The 22,907-nt window shown below is 41.8% G+C and overlaps 2 protein-coding genes and 1 long non-coding RNA gene across 8 annotated transcripts in view; 2 read left to right on the top strand and 1 right to left on the bottom strand.

Moving 5' to 3' along the window:
* Nucleotides 1-9,008, top strand: part of LOC111850264 (actin remodeling regulator NHS-like) — an 84,960-nt gene extending 75,952 nt beyond the window's left edge. For 5 of the 6 annotated variants that reach the window (XM_072700340.1, XM_023823975.2, XM_023823976.2 and 2 more), the window contains 3 exons: nucleotides 1,101-4,199; nucleotides 4,558-4,681; nucleotides 4,806-9,008. In XM_072700340.1, coding sequence (XP_072556441.1) covers nucleotides 1,101-4,199; nucleotides 4,558-4,681; nucleotides 4,806-5,406 — 3,824 coding nt within the window. In that variant the 3' untranslated portion in view covers nucleotides 5,407-9,008. The remainder of the gene's footprint in view (nucleotides 1-1,100; nucleotides 4,200-4,557; nucleotides 4,682-4,805) is intronic. The other variant, XM_072700341.1, reaches the window with a different exon arrangement.
* LOC140578652 (uncharacterized) lies at nucleotides 413-19,051 on the bottom strand. Its single transcript, XR_011982923.1, has 2 exons — nucleotides 18,787-19,051; nucleotides 413-5,415 (listed from the first exon to the last, which is right to left on the bottom strand). It is a non-coding gene; the product is annotated as an uncharacterized lncRNA (long non-coding RNA).
* LOC111850266 (retinoic acid-induced protein 2-like) lies at nucleotides 13,960-22,750 on the top strand. The gene is made up of 2 exons (XM_023823983.2): nucleotides 13,960-14,259; nucleotides 19,457-22,750. Exon 2 carries the CDS (start codon nucleotides 19,555-19,557, stop codon nucleotides 21,250-21,252), a length of 1,698 nt encoding a protein of 565 aa, XP_023679751.1. The 5' UTR covers nucleotides 13,960-14,259; nucleotides 19,457-19,554; the 3' UTR covers nucleotides 21,253-22,750.
* Nucleotides 22,751-22,907: the final 157 nt, after the last annotated feature.

The raw sequence follows: 22,907 nt of genomic DNA, 5'->3' as shown, positions 1-22,907 counted from the left end.
GCAGTAACCTGTGTTTATTGAGCAGCTCTAGACTATGTTCATGTGGTATGCTTGAATATTGCAGTCTCGTTTTAGAAATGAAAATATTGCATGTCATCCATCCAGCTGCCGTTGCATGACATAACTTGTCATGAAGTTATTGTGTTCGTACGTAGTCATGGTTTGTGTAAAACTGTTTATTGATAAGGGTTTTGGTTTATTTTAGGAAAAAAAACTTTTTGTATATTATGGAGAAGGATTTTCCCTTAGTGAAACCTAAATAAAATATTTACTATTTTATGAATGCAGGTTTGCTCACTATTGTATAAATATGTGAAAATTTTGAATAGTGAGCCAAGGAAAAATCATACACTTATTGTCACATCATAAGCTACTACCGTAGAGCAGATCAGACTTGGTCAAGACTGTTAGATCTGTTTACAAACATTTTACATGTTTATTTTTCAATGATTTTCAAACAAATAGTTTAAATATTGCTTTTAAAGTAGAAAATACCTTCCACGTCTGTTTTTTTTTGCAGAATTACATTCAACCTGATGAATCATGTTGATTTGCAAAAAATCTGGAAAATCCTCATCACTATATTTTAGAAAAATATCACACTGGAATAAAAACATTAGCATCTCAATGTTGAATAAATTATGAATTAAAGGAAACGTCCTTAACATATTTTTATTTTTTCAATGTCCACTGTTAATTTAGTATCACTGGAAATTTTTGAAACTCAAAAAATGTTCAACGTTGAATTATATGAAATAAAAATGGTTTTCTGGTAGGAAATGCTGGAGGATATGAGCTGGTTCTTCCTCTTTGTGTAGAGCTTGTGTAAATGCTGAGAAATAGACCAGCTTTGCCTCTAGAAGAAACGCAGCTAGTTTCCAATGTTAAGCCTCTTGAGGTTGAATGGCTGCCAGCGTAACCTGCCAGTGTGATTAGACAGGTAAATTGCAGTTGAATGTGCTTTTAGCAGTTTTCCTTGATGGAGGGTAACGAGAAGCTTGCCGGTGTCAGCGAGGTAGTGAGAGTCAAAGGGTGTCCTCCTTCATCCACTGACTTTTCAGATTTTGTAATATAAGATTTTTGCTTTGATCTTCCCCCAGACTCTGACGAGTCTCCGGTAGCAAGAGAACGGACTGCGATCGTACACAATAACCCTGACATCTCATTGTGCCGTGAAGAGCTCTCCGTCACCGGCCGCCTCAATACGAAGGACTCAGGCTGCCAGACAGACGATTTCTTAATTGCTGCACCTTCACGGAGGCGGATTCGTGCCCAGAGGGGCCAGGGCATCCCTACCTCCCTCTCCCATTCCACTGGGAATATCACCTCCCTGCCAGACGGCTCTGACAGCATGTTTACAGCCACTATGGGGAGCCGCCTGCGTTCTCGCAGCCTGCCTCGGGAGGGTGGCCGCCTCGTGGATGAAAACCATGATGACAGCGATGATGAAGAGCTCTCTCCTTATGAAACCGAGGAATTTCTGCCAGGGCCCAGAGAAAGGATTTTGAAGGATGAAGAAGAAAGCATTGAGGACCAGGTCATGCCAGAACATCAGTTGGTCAGCCTAAATTACAACCAACACAGGGGAAGCCCGGAGCACACGTGGGTCGAGAGGGGTAGATCACGACTTCCACGTAAATTTGACATGGGGAGTTGTGAGATTTCTTCAAGCTCAGACACCTTCAGCAGTCCTATTCACTCCATCTCTACAACTGGAGTGCTAGGCAGCCAGATAGACCACAAGGAGGACCACCAGTCCTCCAGTGGTAACTGGAGTGGAAGCAGCTCCACCTGTCCTTCCCAGACATCCGAGACCATCCCCCCTGCTGCATCACCTCCCCTGACTGGATCTTCACACTGTGATTCAGAGCTGTCACTCAACACAGCTCCTAATGCCAATGATGACCCCACTGGCTTTACAATTGACCCTTACCAACTAGACCGGCCACAGCTTAGAGGCTACAGGGCCAGTTCCTTTACCTCCACAGCAACTGAACTGTTGGATGATCCAAGCACCAGCACTGCTAGTGATTGTGAGTGGAACTACCCACATCTTCAGTACGATAAGTCTAGTCGGTTGGATTTCAGTCCCCCTCGCTCCAGGGAGGAACAGGGCAGCTTGGATTGTCCTAGTTTCACAAGTATGGCTACTTATGAGAGTTTCGTGGACAAACCACCAACAGAAAAGGCAGACTCCAGTTCGCACTACTCCATAGACACAGAAGGCTGTTATACCTCCATGCACTTTGACTGTGGTCTTCAAGGTAACAGGAGCTATATTCATAACTATGCAGCTATGGGTTCTGAATGTGGCCGAGGCATAACTGTTGCATCTAGCATGGACAAATACTGTCAGCCAGAGTACAGCGGTCACAGAACTTTAGGAAGGCGCTGTCTTTCCTTAAAAAAACCAAAGGTGAAGCCATCCCCACCAAAACGTAGTTCGTCACTGAAGGAAATAAGCTGTAGTGCGAATGCTCCTGACACAAATGAACCAAAGATAAACAGCGGACAGCATCTGCCATTGTCTTCCAGGGAAATGAAGCTGCAGCTAGACTTGACTAGCTCTCCAGGTCAGTCAGAGAACCCAATGGTAAGCGAGCCAGCAGTAACTTGGGCTATGGAGAACTCTGGCGAGATGGCTGACTGTACTCTGTTCAGCGCTGCGGACACGCACTCTTTTAAGGATGAGGGTGCTGTACAGTCTGACTATGCAGATCTCTGGCTCCTCAATGACTTGAAATCCAGCGATCCCTACCGATCATTATCCAACTCCAGCAGTGCTACGGGTACAACTGTCATTGAATGCGTCAAGTCAGTGGAGAGCTCAGAGTCGCAGAACTCTCAGTCAGAATCCAGAGCCACCACACCTTCTCTTCCTTCTGTAGAAAATGAGTTCAAGCTTGCCTCCCCGGAAAAGCTAGCAGGCTTGGCATCACCCTCCAGTGGGTACTCCAGCCAGTCAGAAACACCAACATCCTCCTTTCCTTCAGCTTTCTTTCCTGGGCCCTTATCCCCAACCACTGGCAAGAGGAAACCCAAAGTCCCAGAGAGAAAGTCCTCCCTTTGTTCCCTGCACCAACAGTTCTCCTCCCGAGAGGGAAGCACCTCCTCCAGAAGAGACCTTGAGCTGCCACTCATACCTCCAACCCATCTCGACCTAAGTGCTCTTCACAATGTTCCCAGCAAATCCTTAGCTCACAGAAACCAGATCCACATTCTTCACCAGAACAAACAAAAGGCAGCGGCGGCGGCGGCGGCGGCAGCGGCGGCAGCAGCTGAGGCACGGGCAGCAGGCGCATGGATCGCTGAGATGAGAGCAGCACAAGTAGCACAGGCTGGTATTAATAACTCTGAAGTCCCCAGCTCAGCTTCTGTGGCTGTCACTCCTATTGAACTTCATTCTATCCAGCTACGATCCATCATCAAGTCCAGTGAACAATCCCTGGACCAAATGAATCCTAATACAGCTACCTGGCCCAAGTGTCCAACAGCAGTCACCCAAGTCTCCCACCAGACTCCAGAATCCAGCAAACTTGCAGTTGTTAAATCGAATGATCCCTCTTCTCAGGAGTACTGCCAAACACTGTTTACCCCAGATGATGAACCCACTATAAGGGATGTAGCATATCATGAAAGTATGGGACACAAGCAAGACAGAAATGTCCCGGGACCGTTCTGGGCTATGACACCGTTTAGAATCCCTTCTGATACAGTTTTCAGAGAGCATGAATCCACGCTGGTACCAAGGTTCCAACCCAGGATTCACAAGCCTACAGTGTCTTGGAGAGGCACAGACCATGCAGGGATGTCTGAGGGTGCAGCATGCCTCCAGGAAGTTGAAGAACAAGAGGGAAATGCTTTAAGCACTTACTTTCCTGGTGACTCATCAGAGAAGGAGCAGAATGAACCTCCAAGCCCAGACTGGGCCCTTGAATTTACCTCTTTGTATCCAACAAATGCAGGTTCTTCCCCAGCTAAAAACAAGATAGCAAGGAAGTACAACTCTGGTGCATGCAACAGTCCTGACAAAGTGCCTGTAATTACTTATCAATCAGAAACACAGCAAGCTCACACAATCAACGAAACAATTAGCAGGGAAGAGGAATATGAGACATCAGGTATTCCGACCAAAAGTGCCTCACTGGACAACACAGAAGAGGGATCAACACCAGACACAGAAGATTACTTCAGTAAAGGTATGGCTTTTACTTCATCATCTCCAAGATATCACAATTACAGCTACCCTGTGATAGATGACGTAAAGTAGGACTTCAGTGAAGTCACCATTATTCTGTCAAAGGCAAATTATCAAGTGTGACTTTCTCAAAGGCTATAGTACCGTATTTGTAGTTATCTTTTCGGTTAAGTAGTTCTCCTACCAAAGGTATTTGTCAGACCAGAATAATAGCCAAGAAACTAGGGCAGCTAGTGGATTTGAAAGTCAATCAGATAATTGAAGAACAAACAAAAACTTTTGTCAGCATTGGATCAGAGTCCTAATAAAATGGACCGTAGTGTAATGTGACCGTGTGACCTCTTTGCCTTATTTCATAGAATCTACACCAAGTGACAACTCTGGGTCCCCGCTGACTGATGAAGTGAAAGCTGAAGATGACCCTGTTTTCTTGTCACCCAATAAAGTACGCACAACCGAGGATCTGTTTGCTATGATCCACAGGTGTGTCTGTTGTATCTTCAGTGTCACAGATGGAGGTTTCTCCCAGTGAAATGCATTCTGAATATGTTAAAATGGAAACTAAATCACAAGATCCCTCACAAGCATACGCATTTTATCGTTGCAGATCCAAAAGGAAAGTGCTGGGCAGAAAAGATTCTGGAGAGCTGAACCTGAAGAACCGTGTAGGTGCTTCCTCGGGGGGTAGCCCAGCGAGCTGTCCAGGTAACGTGGTGTCTCCTGGAAGCCCAGCTGGTCCACAGCGAGCGTCGGGGCCCATATATCGGAGTGCCAAGAAGTCCAACACCTCTAGCGAAGAGTTCAAGCTGCTGCTCCTGAAGAAGGGCAGCCGTTCGGACTCCAGTTATCGCATGTCAGCTGCAGAGATCCTGAAGAGCCCCATCGCGCCCAAGTCCTTGGGAGACCTCAGTGCCGACGCCGCACAGTCACCGGAGGAGCTCCCCACCCCCCAGCAGTCACCACTGGGGTCCGAGCAGCCCCCCGGTCTTTCCCCCACGACCACCCCAGAGGGCTTCTACCCAAAAACATTCCCAGGGCCGGCCTCCTCTCGGCAAGGCCGCTCAAGGGTCCCGCCGGCCGCCAGCAGCAGCCGCTATAGTGTGCGCAGCCGGCTATACACCACGCCGATGCAGGCCATATCGGAAGGAGAGACGGAGAACTCCGATGGCAGCCCTCACGATGACCGCTCCTCACAAGGTTCCTCCTAAACACGCGACCTCCGAAGGAAGAAAAGCAGAAGAAAGATACAGATAAAAATCAATACATCACTTGATCTCGATTAGCATCATGATGTGTATTTCATATGAAAGATACCACATCTTGTATTGAGTTTGTATGCTTTTTCAGTAAATGGAAAATGGTACGTGAAAAATGACTGAAACAAAAAAAAGACGTTAAACCGAAAGGGGGAACGGACAGCTTGTCTTCCTATGAGCTGTAGTAAGGTGGAAAAAGTACAATTAACATTCGAGGAAGTCTGATTTAGGAAAAAACTACATTTATCGCTTTTTTTTGCTTCTCCGAAAATTTGTCATGTTTTAACTATCAGAACACATTAGAAATCAAAATCATATCAAACATTTTTCAGTGACTTGTATATGCTATGTATTTTAGACAATATTCCATGTCTTAAAGGTCCACAATATATGAACACAAAGTTGTGTGGTTGCATAAAAAAAAATTCAGGTCCATTGTTATGCATTTAGACAAAACAAACACAAACATCGTCTGGGGAGTGTGCATTCTGAAGCAGGTGTTCATGGGACAATCTTATCTGTGGCCTTTCTACATAAGGAGGTTCTAGTATGAGTGATATTATGAAGACACACACACGTAGTATCATCACTGAAGACCAAGGTACCTCCATTATAAAAGGCTCCTTAACATCGGTTTTGTACTTGATCAGAGACAGCCCTCATCATCCCCAAGGTTACCTCTAGGTGAGATAAATTTATATAGATGTATGAAGATTAATACTCCCATCCATCCATAAATTACTACATTTCCATAAACTGCACATACATTGCATACACACACACACACACAGATATATATATATATATATAATGTATTAACTGACATGAGCTGAAAAGGAACCTGAAGAGAGCTGTCCCTGGTTCATGGGTACATGAGGCGCAGCCTATCATTGCTTGACCAGACACTGCTGTCTCACTGCTAATCACTCGGCCTATTTACTGTTAATGTTTGTAACCTAAGGTGCATCACAGCTGAGTATAATAAAAAAAGCGACCGGCTTTCCATTTTTTCAGGTACATTTTACACTAGAATTTACATTCTCCAGACAATATTGCAAATTTATTTTAATGATTAAGCAATATGAATGCTTGGGAGAAATCACAGAAAAAAAAGATAGAAAATCCCTGGTGTATTCTGTGAATACCATAGGAATTAGACTCTCTTCTTTGAGACCTGGGAGGTACTGACTTTCAGGTGAACAGTTTTCAGAAAATGATAAACATTCAGAGAACACAAACTCATTTGTGAAACAGACACAGCTGGCATAGGAGGAATGCTGAGGACCCAAGCTGGATTTCACACCAGTGGCGTGCAGTGGCGTGCAGTGACCCAGACAGGGTGAAAAGTGCTCGGGCTCCATTTTGTTTTTTAAAAGAGCCTTTTCCCTTTTCCTCAGTGGCGCGCAATACAAAAACAACACTGTGGGTGTTGAGGCATGAGGCAACGTGACCATATCTCGTTTTCATATGACTTGAATTTCTAATCCTGGTGTCTTTCAATAATTGTACAACATTTTTAATACTAACCATATTTTTCCAATTTCTAAATTACCTGGAAAAAAAATCTTTTTCTAATACTTGATGAAAGGGGGGAACGGGGTTTTCAAAATTAGGTGTAGCGTAGAAATGCAGAAGTGATGCTCATTGTAGGTGAAGTTGAAAGAAGAGTGAATGATATACAAGATTATCGCTAAGCTACATTTAAGCTGATTTTAAATAAAGGGGAATTATGACAAAGTGCAGCAAAGGGAAGTGAGAGCTGTTTTTACATCAGCATTAGCTCAATGCGTCTCTGCTCTCCGCATCTCCACGGTAACACCATCCTTCAGGACTCTAGCTCGGCAGAAATCTGAGCACAGCGTCTGATACACTGATTTTCATATGACTCATGGCGCCCACTGTTGGACTGCAACATGAGTTACATTCGTCTTGGCTGTGTTTACATGTTTGTTTCTCACACATGGCTGTAGTTTTGAGGTTCAAAAAGTAGAAAAAATTCAGCATTTCCTAGAGAAAGGAAGAGCACAACTTTAAGTATGGAGGTATCGCTTAATTGAACAGGTGCTGTTTATTGAAACCTGTTTTTTCAGTTGAGATGTTGCATGTAATGTTTTTACATGGAACAAGTTCCATTTTTTAGTTTTATTAAAATAGAAAATTATACATAAGACTCCTCTATCCCTCTGTTTGATTTTGTGTTCAGAATGCATTGAGCTGTTTCATACATCTGACTAAAATATTTAGATGTAGCAACAACTATAACAATTAGCATATGAGATCAGAAAATTAGAGACTTTTAATGAGTATTTAACCAGACTTATATTGTTTATAAAGATATTCTGGAAATTTATATTATACAGATTTATAAGCAGGCACTGTTCAAATAAATAAATAAATACTGGCTTGCCAATTGGATTTACGTGAAACCAGCTGATATGATGTTATCTCTGCCCTCTTTATATAAACTACTACAATAAAAATAATCATTATGATTTAAAATAATAAGTCAGCTGTTAACATTGGCGGGGCTCTGAATTTCAAACACGTGACTGCAGCCATATTTCAGCTTGCCACTGATTGGCTGATGTAACAGGGCTGTGACCTCATCAGAGCACAAAGACCTAAGCTGTTGTGACCATGCTACCTTTAGAAGTACCCATTTGTATACACCAATGCACTAGTGACCTTATGAAATGCATAGTTTCGGTGTAATCATAGTAAATATCATTGAGGTGCTGTAGATCACTAAAATGTCTCTTACGCCAACATTGTAACAGGCCAGAAAAATATGGTTGGCTGTATCAGTTTACCATCCATAGCTTCACCCCACTTCAGTGAGTCAGTCAAAAAAAAAATTATATACAAATAAATTAATAAAATAAATAAATAGATAAATAATCACATTGTATCACTGCGGTCTTCAAGTCCTTTGGGACATGTAACTGGCATCTTAACATGGGCAACAATTCTGTAAACTGTCATTCCAGAACTGAATCTACACTATTGCACTGAAAAGAATGGAATCTCTGATGCTTTTTCCTCTTGCTGTATCTAACCTATTTATACCAGAGACTGTTTGAGTTTCCATTTACATGGGGGAGCAGGGGGGTCGTCTGCACTTTTGCCAGATGTTTGAGCTGTGTTTTGGTCTAACACGTTTTAGGGAATAATTTTGTGTTGGTAAGATAATAAGCAAAAAAATAATGATAATAAAAAAGACTAAGAGGGATAATAACTGAAAGCATGTGGGTCTAGTCAATCCGAAAGCCACAAGTTAACGGATTTGCATCAGTTTTTGTATTTTTGTACAAATTTGTAAATATGACCTTTTTAAAAATCACTGCAAAAATGTTCTTTTGTAAAATGTTTTCAAAGTTTACATTTATTCCAAGCCTTTGTATATTTTTGAGCTGTGCAACACTTTAAGTCTTGTATTTATTTTTTAGTAAACATTGTGAAAATTTCATTGTAAAATTTACTCTAATCCGTCTGCCAGAACTTTTCCAACTGTGCATAGAAAGGGACAATAAATGTTACTGCGTTGAAAATCTGTACACATCTGAGTTTTATTCCTTCTTCTTCTTAATGTTATTATTATTATTATTATTATTATTATTATCATTATTAACAATAGTAATAATAATGAAGCTCATCACCATATGTGAGGATAGGGATGCAAACTGACTGGTAAACTGTGAGTCTCTTCTGAGCTACTGCTGCCAGTCGAGATGGTCAGGTGCTCTTTCACCCTAAATCTGCTCCAACCTTAGCCTTGGATTTGGAGGCGCTAAGTCACATCCCCACTTCTTCATATAAGGAGGTCCTGATTGAACGAGGCCAAAAAGAACATCAGTTGCAAATGGCAAGGACGCCACCTCTGGTCCACCAGATGCCCTTGCAGTTATGGCTACACATGGACATCTTGTGCAAGAAAATTACAGGAGTAGACACAACCTCCCAAGAGACCAAGACTATCTCCAGACAACTTCAGTTGTGCCAAGTATGTGGATACAACTCTTACTACATCCACAGAGGGACCACATAACACACAGTGGCACCATAGGACCTCTTTGACCTGCAACAGTTCCCACAGTATGTTCTGGGAGAACATTTGGTCAGTGGTCCCAAAGCTAGACCACAACCAGCATTGTTCCTCCTGAACCCTAGATTCAACCACTGGTCTCATTTCAGGTACTCTGGCATAGGCTTTCCCATGGAGGCTGACGTTTGCTCACCCCGGCAGAACATCACTTAAGAAAAGTTGTTAAATGCCATTAAATGAGTCATCAATACGCTATGAGACCAAAACCGCCAAACTTGCTTACTGAACGAGGCACTAAACGATAAATCAATCATAAAGGTTGGGAAACTTACATTTTTCTTTATTTAGTGCACACGTTACTGAACGGGAGCCCGACAAGGGGAAAAACCATATGAAGGAGATAACGTTGCAGTTTAAAGGTTAGTAAATACAGCACAGACGACAAGAGCCGACCTTAACCGAAATCTCTGCGAAGAATGCGTCACTGGATTAGACGGCGTATGATTGGCTCTGCCTTTCTACCAGATATTGAACGAAAAAAATTCTTGCCATATAAAAGAGAACTTGATTAGACATGATTTTTTAGTTTAAATATAACATTTTCGCGGGTGTCATGTTTACTAATAGAATGTACAGTTTATAATATATTTCGGGTTTTGTCCTTGAATGGATTAAAATTTCTATTTCTGACTCATCCAATAGATGGCGGAAGAGTACCGCCATGATGATTTGTATTTTCCAGGTGGATTTCAAAGTTTAGTGTGAAAGATATTCAGTTAGGTTGAATATTGGTTAAGAATAACCAGTGTTTGTTATTCAGTGCCTATATATACGTCTACAAATACAATATGATGATACAAGTGTGCCCGTCAGCAATTGAGGTTATGTTTTTAACATCTCCATCAGGCCACGTTACCTCTCCCTTTGATTAAGTGGATGGTGATACACAATGGAGAAGCAGACTGAGGCAGGAAGAATGGGGGAGGGGGGACTGCCTGGGACAGCAGAGACCTTCACTGATAGTTTAAATAAAGTGCCCTTTTCGCTCAGTGCTTAAATGACAGTGAGCTCGTTCTATACTCGCTTACGTCGTGGTGCATCGTTTTCTAAGATGCATTAGTATTATTTGCAGGTCCCGAAGAATTCCATTTAGATTCATGAAATTTGTTGAATTGTAAGCATCTATTGCTTATGTATCTTGAATATTTTTATGGAGCACTTTAGGATTTTTAAGTGCATTAATCAAGTTCTGAAAATCCCATTATTTGAGGAGTGTTACATGCACCCATCTGTGACACATTTTGTGGTCAAATGAGCAAAATCTCTCCTTCTGCACCACTCCAGATGGATGCAGAAATGAGTGTGGCGTGTCCCCTTCTCTCAGCCGCCTTGGCTCCCCTGCCCCGCCCCCGCCCCCGCCCCCAAAGCCGGCATTCCCAGCCTCCCCCACCCAGCCTAACACCCAGGATCAGTCCCAGACACAGTGGGGTGTCCCCCAGCCGGCCTGCCTGCCTCTCTCATCCACGCAGAGTCAGATTCTCCTGTTAAACTTCACTTTATCATTCTGTGTTCAATACTATAATGTGAGGACAAAGATCATCCACATAAACAATGTGTTTAACCACATGCATAAATACATGAAACGATTTATTAAAATAAAAAATTGAGGACCAGTATTCATCAGGACAAGTCATCTTTAACTGGTGTTTTTTTTTTTTTTACATTTTTATGAATATAAAAAAAATAAAATAACTACGTTGTAGAATCTGCATGGAGTCAGATATTTTAAAGCAAAAATAAAACCTGAAATCCAAAGAACTGTAGATGCTTGTGAAATAGCTATTGATGATTAATTGAAAGAAAAAGTGATGCAATGCAGAATTGTTTATTGCAAGCAGCTGTGTGTTAATAAATACTGTGTCATGAACTGAAAGCTTGTTGAATTTTAGAAAGACTGCTCTAATCCAATAGAAATCAATCTTTGCAATAAAACTAGCAGTAAGATTACTCAGAGATTTTAATTGTAAAAAAAAAGTGTATGATTGGGGATAAAAAGGCAAGGCCTTCTGTAGGGAAATTCAAATGCCCTTTATCCAGTAAGTAAAACAATGTCACAGGAACAAAATGACTTGATCTATAAACCAAAAAAACTAATCTATAAGCAGAGAATCATCCAGCAGCAGGGAATACAACTCAGCACTTTGTGTGTCTTTTTATAGCACTGTATATCTTTATAATGCAGTTAGAAATATTATATATAAATGTTTAACCATTTGTGGCACTCAGGGACACCGTATTGTCACCCAACGGCCTTCACACTAACTGGAAGCAAGAGCAGAAGTCAGTGATGTTTGCAGAGGCGTTGCAGCTGCAGCCAGATGGGCAGCAGAGCACCAGGGAGGCTTGTATCATGAAGGGAGCAGCCAGCCTAAATTTGAAAGCATGAGCACATCTGCCAGCACAGATGTTTTATGTTTTTTGAGACGGGGATCCGAAAGTCTCTCTTTCACACTGTCACTCCGATTTCTCAGATTACTTTTAAACACTGAATAACATCGATGGTGTTTTTCATGCAATAAAAACGATGATTTCACATCAGGAATTAGGTGGAACATTGTCCCTGCGCGTTTATACTCGTCTCATTCACCGTGAAACAGGTGGCCGTGCACCTTTAAAACTGGAAAAGGAACTTGATTCAAATTAAGCAACATAAAAGCTGAAGAGACATTGAACTGTTTCAACATGTGAGTGAGAGTAGAAATCAACAGACATATCACCAAGAACACACACACACATATACACGAACCAGGCAAGGCAAGCTGTCACTTCTCTGTTCCCTGTTAAGAAATACCCTTAAACTATTATTTCAATTAACAATATAATAGGACTATTCATTTAATAAATATAGCAATAACACACAAAACCGTTAAGCACATCTCCTGCCATCATATAACACATGAAATCATTATGATCAAAACGTACTGTCAAGAACGGACAAACTGAGCCGGACCTCAGGGAAGGGCTCTTCTGCGGCTGCAGGGCCAGGAGGGCCGAGTCTAATTAATGTTTATTAAGTGCTGTCTCATTTTAACAATGGGCTGGACCTTCCCACAGGCAGCGCTGTGGGCTGGAGCTCACTGATACCAAGTCCCCAGGGTCCTTTGTTTCCCCAGATTCACTCATCACCCTACAAACACAAGCAGCAGAGAGGCAGCCTACTGCCTCGGCTCTGGCTCCATCCGATCACCACAGAGCTCGTCATCACAGCACTCGTTGTCATGGCAGCATAGCCTGATGTGCAGAGCTTTTTCGAGCCAAGGAAGCCCTTGATTAATGCCACCTCGCCTCATGTATGTTAATTAGTTGTCAGTCAAACACTTGCATCCAGAGAGCTGGAATAGGTGCAAGACTAAAGAGGCAGCAAGTCATCTTTTTGTGAGTCGATTGTTATTCAAAAACAGTATGTCCTTGATGTGTGTCAGATTTTTTTATGTTAAATATCACATGGAAGGTCATACTTGGGGGAAAAAAAACAGCATAGATGGCAGTATTTCAGTTATTAGAGCCAAATATATTCTTTCATTCCAACTCTGTACTGGAAAAGCAGTTGGAAGAAGGATGAATAGAAATCTATTCTTTTGTTGTTTTGTTTTTTTCTAACAATAAAAAGCAGAGCAAAAATAATGCTTTTGGATATGACAGTTTACAGAAAAATAAATGCTATTCAAGTAATTTTCCAGGGGCAAGGGGAAAATTCCATCAACCCGTCTATCCATCCATCTATCCATTTTCTATACCTACGTGTCCAATTATTTTGCACTGTAAGTCATGAATGATGGCCTGTGACTGTTCGAACAACTCCGACTTATCAAGACAAACCAAAAGCATAAATCTTAATTAAAGCTAAGGGCTTTTCCTGTAGTTTGGTGTAATAATTTCAAGGATCTTCAGATGCCATTTTCTAGGGTCCAGGCTCAGACAGATGTGTGATCATATGTCAAAGCGTCACAGATCGATTTGCTATTTCTCGCTTGACTACTGCCCAGTCTTTCCCCGTAATGCACTTTATGCACAAAGGCACCCAAAACCTACTAATTAAACCCAAAAGATGAAAACACATAATTGATAACCGTCTTGATTCTCCTTCTCATTTGAATTTGTTACATTATGAGTAACCAACAACAATTTTTCAGTCTAAGAATTTCAGAAATTAACTGCACCAAAAAATAAATGATATTTCTTAGAATGGATAGACGTGGACATTTATTAGCTGTTGTTATATTGGTCAAGACCATGATAACGGGGAGCTTGTCATAAACGCCCGTCTTCCAAACGCGTCAGAGCTATTGGTTTTGAAGCGGCGATGCCGGTGAACGCGGGTCCCCCTGTCCGCCGCTGCGCGCGCAGAGCAAATCCCCGCACGGCGCAGCCCCCACCGCTCGCTGCTCAGCTCGCGCATTCTCCGCTGCACCCAGAGACGCGGCTTTAATCGCCGGACCTATCAGCGCCTGCTCCTTTCATACCAGACCGATAATTTAGTTTTCGTCTTATTTACTTCATACAATTATGTATTTTTGACAACAGTAATCGATTTTGTTTTCAAAAAGGAAAATACGGCATGAGCGGTACTCGTCAAAAAATGAAGAATTACCGTACGGACTGCATGTCCAGGAGAATATATAGCTAGCCGTGCAAATGAAGTGTAATTGAAGGCACCTCCACTTGCAAATTGTATTGTTCTGGGACCGGAATTTGACACTAAGGTAACGACATTTTTAACCCGAGCCCACCATTATGGGGAATATGAAAAAACGAACGTGTTATTGCTAATATGCCTGCGGGTTGTTACAATTATACGCGATTAGTAGATGCGACCGTTTAAAATATTGAGTGTGATTACTAATTGTGATATCGCACTGTCGTACGACATTTGCTGTAGGTTTAAGCCCGTACGTTTGCATTAAAAACCAATGACAATATTGATATGTGCAGTTTATTTGACCAAAATAATTAAATGTTAAGTGATGATATAGTTACATTGACAAACAATTATAACCTTACATATTTACAGGAATTATTTCCCTTAACAGCAACTGTAGCGTGCTGCTACTGTTTCCAAGCGTTTGCATATGCATCATGCTTGTGTTTCTTTATGTGTGCGTGTATCTTATCAATCGGTTTTATACAAAGCATATGCTTTGAACATTTAAATTTAGTATATTATTCAACCAGATCGAATTTAAGGCTGGTAAGGATAAACGTGCAACGAACACGCACGGGATATTAGAGGATAATCCACGCTTAGGTTATTTTTCACTGTGCAATACTGCCTTTGACGCCGGTTTCGGTTTTGTTGGGGGTATTGCACACTATTCCCCTGATGACTGCGTTATTATGCTATTAACAGAAAGCCGTAGGTTCAGTGCTGCGGTAATATGCAGGCGTGTTGAACTGCGCTGCTCCGAATACATCAATTTTTTATAACCCTAAAAAAAAGAAAAATAATAAAATAGATGATAGATAATAAGCGTAAACGGGGCAACCTTTCATGGACAGGCTGCTCGTGCAGTTTACAGAAACCAGTAATACTGGGAATCCTACCGGCAAAATCAGATTATCTTGGTTTTGTTTTTTTTGCTTCTGTAACATTTTATGCGTAAACTGTTGCGTCTGCTACAGAAGAACATAAATATTTAATAATTATCAGGCCTATTTAATATGATTTCATAATTAGTTAGGCCTGTATGTGTATTTAAAAATGTTGATGTTCATGAATGAATGGGTGTATGGATGCATACGTATTTAAACGAGATACTGTTCCATCACCCCGTTACTTATCCTATTTAGGAAATGCAATACTTTTCTTGGCATGTATTGTCGACATCTGTGTGGCCAGTGACCACGTGCTCTGCCGCCTAAGTATCTTGTCATTGTTTTCATCTCTGTCTCATTCATTTTATTGGTGGGTTAGTTCATTTTTTGGAAGCGAAAATTAGTAACAGTAATATTTGCATCCCCTGCACGTTTCCATTGTCATATAGAACAGTGGTTTTGAAGCTGAATATTAGTCTTTTAATTCTTTTACGATACCGAAAGGCATTGTTCAATTTTTTTTTCTTAGCATGTAAGCAGAGAATAAAGCAGCCCAACATGTTCAGCCATTGTAAGCACTGCACAAAAGCGTCATAGATCCTAAAAGGTCACAGTTGTTTGGTCTCTAAGCTTTTATCTTTTTGTTGGAATTTGGAGCACAAATATTTCATTGGAAAAGTGTACGCTGCCATTTAGCATTGCAGCAGTTGAACACCTCATTTAAGAAAAAATATTTTTGAAATTTGAATATAACCAATTCTCACCAGTTCAGCTTCAGGAGATTAGCTTACTTGCTTGCCTGCCTTTCCATCCATATTTATAGAGAGCAGATAACCATATAGAGAATATTGGAAAATGATGTGACCAGTAAGACCATTCAGGTAACAGTAGGCCTACATGTTATGTCATGTGAGGATTTCTCTGCTGAAGTCAAGACGACTTTATCAATTTTATGACATATGACTAGGGAGGAGGAGGTGTTGGATTTTAAACTATTTGAAGGTAGATTCAATAATGAACATTGATTTAAATATTTATCAATATTTATCATCTTTACAGTCAGGAGAAAAAAAAAACTTTTCCAAAGATCTTTTTAATTTTCTCCTAGAATAGCTTCATTTAGGGAGCAGACTCTTTGTGCTCTTGTTACGGAATATTTTTAAATACTCAGTGTTACGTTAAAACCTTAAAATGAAGGCATCTGGTGGAATAAGTAGTCTGACGCCAGAGCATTTGCATGAACAAGAAGATTTTCATGTGATAAATTGTTTGTCGTGTACAATAACCGAAAGATGAAATATTTAGTTTTGGCTGCGGTGGATGTCTGAGGTATATGACACACTATTAGCAGCAGATGGTGACAAAGAGATGGTATGGTTCCTTAGCAAACGATCAGTATTTTATCAATGTTTTGGATAATGAGAAGAGACATAACTTTAATTGTATGACTTTTTGGGTAAGATTGCTTTCCTGGCTATGTCGCTCTGTAGTTCATTATGCCAGATCGGTCTTCACTCTGCATCTCCGCAAGTAAACTCTTGCCGCTCTTCCACAAATCTCAATTTTCCAGCTACTTTGGAAAAGTTCTAAACAAACTAATTTTGCATTGCAATTATTTGTGTTACAATCCAATGCCATGGGAACAGAAGACGTTTTATTTTTCTAATGGCTTCAAGGAGTGAACCCTTCAAGGAAAGGAGGAATTTTATAGTAGGATGGGAAAGGAAGTTGACCTGCACTTCCCTAATCATTCAGCAAATGCAACAGCCAGTTAGTTTAATAGCCCATGTCCTCCTCCTTGCGCACATGGATTCTCACCATTCTGTTGTCCTTTTTATTATTGAAAGAAACTTGCACCTTCTCTTTCTTGTACAACAAAGGTTGTGAATTACACTAATAAACGACAATGAATTATACGGTTGTAAGAGTAATGTATACAACCCTGACTCTTAAAAACAGCCCGTTCTCGAATGTCCGTCCCTTTCAGGCTCACTTTACCTCATACTTAATTAAAAGCATGTTGCTTTGGCAGTTAATTATAGCTGAGGACCTCCTCTTCTGTGTTCCTGTATTGGGGAGTGGGAACAATGACTCAGAGGAGTGTCATAGCTATGGAGCCAGGATATATGGAGAACAAGCAGGGTCTGAGGGAATCTCCAAACAGGTAATGAAGTATCACTGAAAGCATGAACGTGATCATGTGATCAAAGGCATGGACATTAAAAGTAGACCTGATATTTTCATATAAAAAAAATATTAATTTCCTTTCTGTACCACACTATACTTGAGCCTGAGGGTCTGTGAGTGGAACAGTTGGTCAAGCAGGGTGCCCCGAATCTTGTGAGGTTAATAAGATCTCCTCCCCTAAGCTCCCAGTGAGTGGAGATCAGCTTTTCAGCTCTCAGAACATGCAGTCCTTCAGCAGGGAACTGAGTAAAGGCCGTATCATCAACAGATGAAGAAACCAGCATGGAATATATGTGAAGATCCTGCCAGGAGATTGTCTGGATTACGTGCTGTCAGATCAGGGCCGTCCCAGGGGATTCATAGTACAGGACTGCTGTCCCAGAACCCATAGCACACGGCCGTGTCCGTTACTAGGCCAGCTGGAAAGGGTGGGGGCCAGTCACTGCACTTCAGCTGGTATTCTGCCTTTCCCAGTTTTCATTTAATTTATCTATGTCAGCTTTCAAATGAAAAACAAACAAAAAAAAAAAACCGCAAAGAAAATGCTTGAGACACAAAGCAGAGCCACAGACCATGAAGATGACTGCCTTTGTGTATGTGTCGTCTACCATGATCTCCCCGAGCTCTTACTCGAAGTGAAACGGCATGTTCTACCCAGTAGGATTACAGATGCTGGGCTGATTCAGCGACACAAAGCTGAAACGCTGTGCTCTATAAATACACGGTCGATTCTCATCGATGCACGTTTCCCTGGCCAGCTGGCTGGTCTTGTCTGATGGACAGAATCAGCACATCGACCTTTCAAAGCACGCAGATCCAATCCATGCACTTCCATGATCCAAATTCATGTGAATGCAACACCAGCTTTTATTCTCTCACCATTTCCCCCCTTGCCCATGGCTTCCTGCTGCCTTTGTAGCCTTTTCTTTAACAATCCAAGCCATTCCCTGGTGCAGAGCTGTGATTTTTCAGAGAGACTTTCCAGTGCTTTTAGGGCCAGGGACAACGGACAGTGACAAAATACAGTGACAGTACCATCTTGGCACAAAATCCAGGCTGTTGAGCGTCCAAGGAGAAGGACGTTAATCCAATGTGTCAAAGCAGCACTGAAAAGGCTGCATAGAATATTTCAGTAGGTCCCCATTACATAAGTTTCATTGTCTTTGGGTAACTATTGAGTTTTGCATTCAATATAGATTAAATTAGAATAAATGTTGGTTGTAGTTTGTATCATATAGGTATTTGAAATTGTTAATGTTGTTACAGTAATCAATGAAACATACTGTAAAATTGTAACAAAGGTGTATCTGTAGTCTATAATACTGTATAAAGAAAAACAGTATCGCATACACAAAGAAAGCATGTGTATACACAACTTGTAGCATTGTATGAGCCAGTTAAAGTTAACTACTTTGTAACATTGTGAAGGATCCTGTGTTCTTGAAATTTGTAATGGCAAGCAGAGGTGTTGAGAAAACAGGGTATATCGTTAAAAAAAAGTAACAAACTACCTTTAATGATGAGCTGGGTGTCACTCTTTGCCGAACCTTGCAGCTCACTGCGGGTGGAGGGCTATCAGCGATACACATGACGTGGAATAATCTTCAGGTTGTTTGTCTCTCTTTGTAAATTTGATTCAAGGTTGATCAATTGCACACAGATAAAGCCAAGGACTCATCACACAATGATAGCGGTTTCTTTCCCCCGCAGTCTGGAAAATGAAATCAAGAGTGAATCGGCAGTCTACTTAAGCCTGGGGGAGGGGATTTGTTTGACCTTTCATATCAGTGACTGGGCTTTTAATCATTATTTTTCAAGTGACTAATGACCCTTTTTTTTCCTGAAGCAGAAAGGGTGAGTTGATGTACCTTGGGGAAAGAATAACTATTTGAGTAATGGAATATTATGGTATGAATGGTTCTGTCTAAGGCTGTGTACAAGATTATACAAGGCCATATGAAACAATGTCCAGGTTGCTTGTGTCATTTGACAGACATTTTGAGGTTACATGTAACCTTAAAGCAGTTGCACTTATCAACCAGAATTATTCAGATAAAAGTTAGTGTCTATGTTCAGTTAATAATAGGGCATTAGTGTTTTACTGTTTTATTGCTGCATGTCATCTAGATTAATTCACAAATGATGTTCAGATAAGTTGTTTTCATCTCCCTTTTCTTCAAGTGCTCAAATACCAGCAAGAACCTGCACACAAGAGAGCAACAACTGAAGACCATGCGATCCTTCAGAATCTGAAGCTACTGAATCTTCGGGAAGCAGTTATGGAGGACCTGTATAAAGACGGCCAACCCACCGTGCCTCTGGATATGTCAAACCCACGGAGCTCAGTGAGCAGCAGTGGAGGAGTAGGAGATGGAAACGGGAAGTCAGACAGTGGAATGACTCAGCTGATCACAGCCGAGGCCTGGAACATTAACGGAAATGGCCTAATGAAGAAGCCACTTACTCCCCTGGTGGCCGTCCCAGCAAACTCTATAGTCAGCCCTGCCACAGACACTCCGGGGGGGGTAGCTCTTAAAGTAGCTGCAACTGTATTGCAACCAATCTGTTTGGGGGACAACCCGCTCGTACTGCCCATTCACCTCCAGATGGCTGGGGGGGCGGCTCCCCAGGTCAGTCCTGCGGGCAGCGCATCCTACCTGATGACCGGCCAGGGCCCCATGTCACTGCCTCTGGTTCTGGAACAGCAGGTGTTCCAGCACTTGAACTCCCCAGTGCTTCAGCAGGGGGCCACTTGTCCTTCGATATCTTTGCAGAACAACATCTTATGCCAGAACTCATCCCTCTCCTTCAGCCAGGCTCCACCCCTGGACCAGAAACCAGGTGCACAAGCACTGGAATCTGGCATCTTGCCCCTCCTTCAGAACCCAGGTTTTGCTGCAGTCCTGCAGGACTTGTTCCCCTCTCAGAACAGTCTCAACACCTCTGCTTGCCATTCAGCAACCTCTGCTCCTGATGCCTTCTCTTCAACCATGTTCCCTCAACTGCCTTTCGCTTACCCTTATAGCTCTCCACTGTCTCCACTGGTTCCTCCAGCCACTCTTCTGGTTCCCTATCCAGTTATTGTCCCCCTGCCAGTACCTTTACCCATTCCAGTTCCACTCCCAATTCCCATTCCTCAGAACGATGATATCAAAGGCTTCACAGACCCACCCAAACCAACTTGCACTTTGGACAAAAGTACGCAGACCAGAGCGATTCCTAATCTTTTACCACAACACAGCAGGGAAGTGACCTTGCACAACCCACCAGGGACGTCTACATTCTGTCCTTCAGACACTGTGGGAGACATCCTGGATCTCTCTGTGAAAGGCCGCCCAATCCAAACAAAGCAGGAAGTCCTATTTCAACAAGATAGTGTCCTTGACTTGTCGGTGGCCAGTGTGAGAAAATCGTGTATCCAAACACATCTTAAAGAGCTGCCAGTAGGAGACACAGCTCTGGCTGGTCATTCCTGTGAGGAGAAAACAGGGTCTGCCTTATCTCTCGAAGTTCTTCATCCCATGGAGTGCACACAGAACATGGATTCCAAAATCATGAGCGGACTGGCATCCCTGGAGTTCAGCCGGCAGCACAAGTGGGTGGTGGACAGCAGTAGCAGCCGGTCTGGCTGCGAGTCCAAGTGTGGAAGCGGGAACATTGAAATCGTTAGCACCTCCCAGACGGCCAAAGTCATCGTGTCCGTCAAAGACGCAGTTCCCGCCATCTTTTGCGGAAAGCTCAAGGGCATCTCGGGTGTCTCCACCAAAAACTTTTCTTTCAAGAGAGATGCAAACCAAGACCCTATGCTTCAGCAGCGCTACAGCATCAAAGCCCAGATTGAACCATGTGACCCCAATGACGCCCTTAAAAAGAGCCCCAAAAGCAAACCAATCAAACTCAAGAAGGTCAACTCTCAGGAGATACATATCCTCCCCATTAAGAAACAACGGCTTGCTGCCTTCTTCCCAAGAAAGTAGAGTCTCCTGGCACATGGGGAGAAGCACCTGGATGACACTCCTGGGAATGGGAACATGAGAATATGAATTTAGCATGACATTTTTTTCCAGAAAGTCTTACAACGCAAAACAAAAATGATATTCATATATTCTCCGATATCATCCTCCACTCCTCAGTACTTTGTTCACTCCACAGAAGCATTAAGTGATGGTGTAGCCAATAGCAGATAAAATCCACATTTTTGTGCTGAACCTTGTCATTTGGAAATGCCGCAGACCACTCACTGAAAAGGTAACGCCTTTGAACATTTTCAGCTGTAATAACATTATCTAAGGGAGCATTTGTTTTCACAGCCGTACTGATTTTTTTGTTAGGTTGCGAATCACCCAACCTATCATGGGAACAGTCTGCCAAGTAACATTAGAAGTACATATTCCCTGCAAAGAACTAGAGTGTATTTCCTGTCTTAATATGGAAATAAAAGTTTGGGGTAACAATCAAATTAAGACCATAAATATCTATGGGTTTAGTAAATGCCGCCAAAAAAAATGTGTCACAAAAAGGATGCAGAATTCCTAAGAAAGCATGATACTCCGGTGCCACAGGGCAACCACCCGAACTCCAGTGTCTCCCAGAGCAGGAAAACAAAGCTTATAACTGTCAGGAACCACCAAGGCAACTCTAACTTTAATTATGACGGATGTTGGAAACAGCTTTCATAACAAGGCACGTTATTCCACTTCCTTAGAAGGAGGGGATCCCTAAATCATAATGCTGTCCTGGTTCCAAGACTGATTAAAACCAAATCATCATGAAAGGGCTATTTGTTAGGGAAGAAAATATTTAAAAACAACGAGATTCTCATATATTCACTTGAGAAAACCCACATATACATATTACATGTTTTTAATTGCTTTCTCAACGAATTCACTTGGAGCACTATAAAAGTACAGGTTCAATTCCGCAATGACAAATGATTCAAGTGAACTGCTGCATTTAAACTGAGTTTTCCTTTAAAAAATAAATAAATAAATAAATAAAAAAATGTATATAAGCCGACACTGACGAGGGGTGGAGGTGCTTAGCCGTGATCTCCAACCCAAGACCTACTTCTGGTGTCTTTTTGGTAGTTCACATACACCATAATCTTCTGGTTGTATTTCAGTATGTTAGTTTCCTTATCTATCGATAGCTGACTTTTGTTCTGGAAGCACATTTGGTTAAAGCCATTTGGTTCTCAGGCTCCTAAGGTGAGCTCCCAAATGGGTGTTAATACACCGTTCTCTGGTCTTTAGGGGTCCTGTACATCCCAACAAAGCACGAACTCATACTGAAGACCAGGGAAGTGTTACATCTAAGAACAAAAAGACGGCTTCAGAAAGTCAATATTACATGAAATTTTGTTCTAGACTCCTGTCCGCATTTTTATTGATGGTGATAAGTTATTTTATTGTACAATGCAGTTGCATGAGGCTCTGTATTTTTAAATGGAAATAAAATTACTTACGTACAACAACACATCTGTATTTTCACTTCACTGGACAGATAGGAGCAAGTCCTAGAAAATGTCTATATATAGACAGTTCGCTATAATCTACGATTAATATGGGACATTGAAAAGGATTCTTCACCACAGGATGAGCCTAGATTGCACTGTGCAGCATGACATTAGGTC

Source organism: Paramormyrops kingsleyae, chromosome 16, assembly GCF_048594095.1.
Source record: "Paramormyrops kingsleyae isolate MSU_618 chromosome 16, PKINGS_0.4, whole genome shotgun sequence".
Classification (NCBI taxonomy): domain Eukaryota; kingdom Metazoa; phylum Chordata; class Actinopteri; order Osteoglossiformes; family Mormyridae; genus Paramormyrops; species Paramormyrops kingsleyae.
Note: the sequence above shows the minus strand (reverse complement) of the source record. Positions and strands in the feature narration are given on the sequence as shown.